Raw genomic sequence first — 5,000 nt, 5'->3', positions numbered from 1 at the left:
GTGTGAGCTTTTGCACTTGCTCCGATAATTATTCTTAGATGGAAATAAATTAGAAGTTTCATTTGTTCAAATGCTGATCAATGAATAATTATTATTAAACGAAAATCCTGATTAAATGCATGAAATAACCCCTTAGACTTCTGCTACAGCAAATATTGACAACAGGCTTAAATGTTAGATGGAAATTTGATGAGAGCCACTATACAAATCCCGGAACCCAGTTCGATTCCTGGGCTTACAATAGTTTTTGTATAGTAACTCTCATAGCTGTCAACCCTGTTGTCAATATTTGCTGTAGCAGAAGTCTAAGGGGTGATTTTCAGCAACAATTGGGATTTTCGTTTAATGATAATTATTAATTATTCTTAGTTGATCTTTGCTCTGTCATAGAAAATTGAACAGTCTATGCTTTTGGAGTGAGTTGTTATTGGGACTGTAACTAGTTAATTTCTCATTTAGTTTTCCAATACTTTGCTACAATTTCGTTTATGAAGGAATGGGAGTTTCACGTATGTTCGCCTTGTCATTGTACAACTTATCATAGATTATAACATTCCTATCGCTTCCATTGTCCGTATCACACACATGTGTTATCATATAATATAAATAACATGATAGCTACCTTATTCATATAACGTTCAATATTGGGGCACCGAGATTCGCTCGTTTTTTTCTTTCCTTGCCCTATTACCATAGGTAAGGAAAGTATTGCTTTCCAAAAAAATTAAGGTACCCCAATTTCTAAATTTCTATATGTTTCAAGGTCCCCTGAGTCCAAAAAGTTGTTTTTGGGTATTGGTCTGTATGTATGTGTGTGTGTGTGTGTGTGTGTGTGTGTGTCTGTATGAGTGCATGTGCGTCTGAGTACACGAAATCTCATCTCCCAATTAACGGAATGACTTGAAATTTGGAACTTGAGGTCCTTATACTATAATAAGGATCTGACACGAACACACACACACACACACACATTCACATACATACACACACACACACACAACACACACACACACACACACACACACACACAACACACACACACACACACACACACACACCACACACACACACACACACACACACACACACACACACACACACACACACACACACACACACACACACACACACACACACACACACACACCACACACACACACACACACACACACACACACACCACACACACACACACACACACACACACACACACACACACACACACACACACACACACCACACACACACACACACACACACACACACACAACACACACACACACACACACACACACACATACCAATACCCAAAAACAGCTTTTTTGGAATCAGGGGACCTTGAAATGTATAGAAATTGGGGTACCTTAATTTTTTCGGAAAGCAATACATTTCTTACCTATGGTAATAGGGCAAGGAAACTAAAAACGAGCGAAGCTCGGTGCCCCAATTTAATGCCCCATATAGTCAGGTACTTTCACTTTCTTTATACAATTCCTTATTTCTTTTAATCTTATTAAATACTCTCCATCCTACAGTAATTTCCATTTCCATTCCATTAATTTCCCACACTTCATTATTATCTAGGCATGAATTCATAATATTATTGCTCTTCTTCCAGTTTCAGTTTCATTCTTGTTACTAGGTCCATTTTTTTCAGTCACAATGATGAGCCTCCTGCTTGTATCGTGTGTGTTTTCTGTACATGTTGGTCATCCTTTGTCCTCCATCCTTCCGGTTCTGATCGTTCTCCTCCTTGTTGATTGGGTCCTTCCGGTCTTCATCCGTTGCCTTGGTGTCCTGCTGGCGTGGCTTGAAACGGGCATTGGGTCTGTGTGTGCTGGTCTTCCATCGTCGCTTCCGCCTCCTAGTCTTCCACCTCCAGGCCTTGCGGTGCATGCTTCTCTTCTCCCTGGTGCCGTACTCCCGGTCCTCCATCTTGAGGTACTTGGTCTGCCGCATGGGGGGTCGATTGCTTGTGTGCGGGTGTGGCATGTGGATCCGGTCCACCATCTATCTGATGTATATTCAACAACTCCTTACAGTATCCTGATACTTCTTTTGGTTTATTAGTTGTTCTTCTTTGCGGCCGCTTATGTTGTCCGATGGTGATGGGATTTGGGTATTATTGTTTTTGCTGGGTAGACTGCTTTGATTTGGAATTGTGTAGCTAATCTCTTTTTGAGGTGTGGTAGTCGCTGGTGGTGTATTCTTGGGGGAAATAATAACTTCAATATAGGCTGTTGTTTACAAGATAGTTTGGGTGCATGATAGGTTTCTTTATTTGGTGGCGGGGTATTGCAGTAGTGGATCAGTTCTTTTTGTAGATTCATTTGTGTTGCATGCTCTTTGGTGTAGTTGGTACTCACCTGATGTGGTGTCGGGTTAAAACTCCTATTCTAATTATTATTGTTGTGGTTCAAGCAATCACGGCCATCAAATTATGTTCCTCGACCTGGCTGCGGCAGATAATGATTAGCCAAACGATTTTGGAAAGTGTTCAATAATAAATGTGTATTTATTTGTTGGTTCTATCTAGTTCTGTAATCCTGTATCTTATTCTATAAAGTTTTATTTTTCATCTCATATAACACCAACATTCACGGTACTGGGAATAATGATTTGAAAAGCACTAATTTACGAATAATCGCAGAAACTTCAAATAGAAGAAAAATGCATTGTACTGTATCATTACTAAAGTATTGAAACGAACCTGGTTGCTAATTTGCTGACCACTATAATAGCTAAGAAGGAGAAATATGTTGTTGAAGATGAATGCTGATGCATGAGTCATGATGACTTTTGGATTCCTCACCTAAAAAAAAAAAAAAAAAAATACAGAACAACAGTTAAAATCACTTATTAGAACAGGAACTTCTTGGAACTCATATTATATGAAAGTAACTGAGCTATGTCCTCCATGGGAAACAGACATTTCAAGAATGCTCTCTTGGACCACTTTCATATTTATGAGCATATAATTATTGTTGTTGGTGACTTCAACTCCGATCTGCTAAAAAACAACTTTGAGAAACTTCAGCTTTCTACAATGGTCAGATCAATGAGTCTCCATTCTGTAAATGATACATTGCCAACATATCATCTCCATAATTCACACACATTTTTGGATCTATCAATTGTAAGTGATATTGATCTTGTCACCTATTACGACCAAGCTCCAGCTCCTTGTTTTTCAAATCACGATCTTATCTATTTCATTTTCAATTTGAATAGACAGCCTTCCACTAGTAGCACATACACTTATAGGAACTTCAAACGTTTTGATGTAAACAGCGCTCTAGAGGATGCAATCAACCTCCCTTGGTATCATATCAGTAATATTTTCGATATAAATGATAAGGTTGCTGTCTTCAACCAGATGTTGTTCGATATTTTCGATATTTTCAATTAACCGAGGATTCTTATAGGCCAATTTTCAATTCTTCTACATTCCATTACTTCAAGTTTTCAGTTTGTTAAGTTTCAAAATAGACCCTTGCGAAGCACGGGTTACCTGCCTGCTTGTATAGTATGAAGAATAAATATAGCCTTGTACAATAGTCTAGTATAAATGATGTAGTATATGATACAATGATATATCATGAAATACAAAAAAAAAAATGACCTCTATCTATAGGTTTTGCTCATAGTCAATAGTCAATAGTCATAGTCATAGTCATAGTCAATAGAGAAAATGTTTTATGAAATTACTGTACCCTATTCGGAAGAAGAATATAGGGTAATTCTATAAAAAAGTGTAATACAGTTAAAATGTGTTAAGCTAACTTTTATATAATTTACCTTCATTATGAAGAAGATATTAAAGCAGGAGTCCATCAATTCATTAAAACTCAATACCATTATCGTATATTGTGTACATCTGACGAATTTTCCATAACATCTGTGTAAGAAATGAGAAAATAATAGAAACCATTGTGTTCAATACATGGAAGAAGGAATTAGTGGAAGAAAATATTGGCAGCCTTCAGATTCAGACGTTTAGACAATGGGATGGAATGTAAGCTGTTGGAATGTAAAATGTCAGTTGTTGACAAGACTTTGTGAAGAGAGTTCGTTTTCTACCAGTGAATTCGGGTTGATTTATATTACTTCTTTGCTTACATTTTAAACCGTATAATATATCGTGTAAAATTTGCTTTAAATCAGTGCGAAGCGGTAATAATGATAAACTTGCTTGTGGAGTGTGTTCGTCCCTGGTACATGGGGCTTGTGCCGGACTTAAAATTAATGACGTCAAGTTTATGACAGAAAATAATCAAATATGGCGCTGCAGCGATTGCAGCTTGGAACGCAGGAGGAGTATGTCGACTGAAACACCGGTCTCAAGTGGTTCATCATTGACGATTGCTGACGTAGTCGCTATGCTGAACGTCATGAAGGAGGATCAAAAGAGGATGAAGTTGGACCTCGGGAAGTCTATGGAGGCCTGCCATGAGGGAATCACCGAGCTAAATGTGAGGCAAGAGGAGCGGAACGAGAAATTTGAAACTTGTCTAAAGACAATAGAGGAGTTAACTAATAAAGTTGTGAAGTTGGAATGCATTGAAAGAACGTGTAGAGGATCTAGAACAGTACTCGAGAATTAACATGGTCGAAATACGAGGCCTGCCTCAGCAACCCAACGAAGACCTGAACTCGATGGTTTATAACATATCGAGTGCTCTCGGCTGCCAGATCGGGGAGGATGCCATCGACGTGTGTCATCGCCTGGGTCGCGCTGGACCAGAGGGGCCTGCTCCGGTTGTCGTCAAGTTCATCAGGAGAACCGACAAAAACACGCTCCTACAGAAGAGGCGAGTGAAGCGCGATTTTTCGACCAGGCATATCGGCTGTAATACTGATCAACCTATCTACATCAATGAGTGTTTGTCGCCGTCAAGAAGGAAACTTTTCTCATTGGCTAGATCAGCGCACAAGGAACACCGTTTTAAATTTCTTTGGGTGAGAGACTGTAAAATTCTAATAAGGAAGCAGGAAAAAAG

The 5,000-nt window shown here is 38.8% G+C and overlaps 1 protein-coding gene across 1 annotated transcript in view; it reads right to left on the bottom strand.

The window, feature by feature from the left end:
• LOC120353085 overlaps positions 1–5,000 on the bottom strand; it is a 38,594-nt gene that overhangs the window by 4,537 nt on the left and 29,057 nt on the right. Inside the window, exons 3-4 of the mRNA XM_039435681.1 lie at positions 3,799–3,898; positions 2,711–2,812 (exon numbers count right to left, since the gene is read on the bottom strand). Coding sequence (XP_039291615.1) covers positions 2,711–2,812; positions 3,799–3,898 — 202 coding nt within the window. The remainder of the gene's footprint in view (positions 1–2,710; positions 2,813–3,798; positions 3,899–5,000) is intronic.

Source organism: Nilaparvata lugens, chromosome 9 (genome assembly GCF_014356525.2).
Source record: "Nilaparvata lugens isolate BPH chromosome 9, ASM1435652v1, whole genome shotgun sequence".
In the NCBI taxonomy this organism is placed as follows: domain Eukaryota; kingdom Metazoa; phylum Arthropoda; class Insecta; order Hemiptera; family Delphacidae; genus Nilaparvata; species Nilaparvata lugens.
Note: the sequence above shows the minus strand (reverse complement) of the source record. Positions and strands in the feature narration are given on the sequence as shown.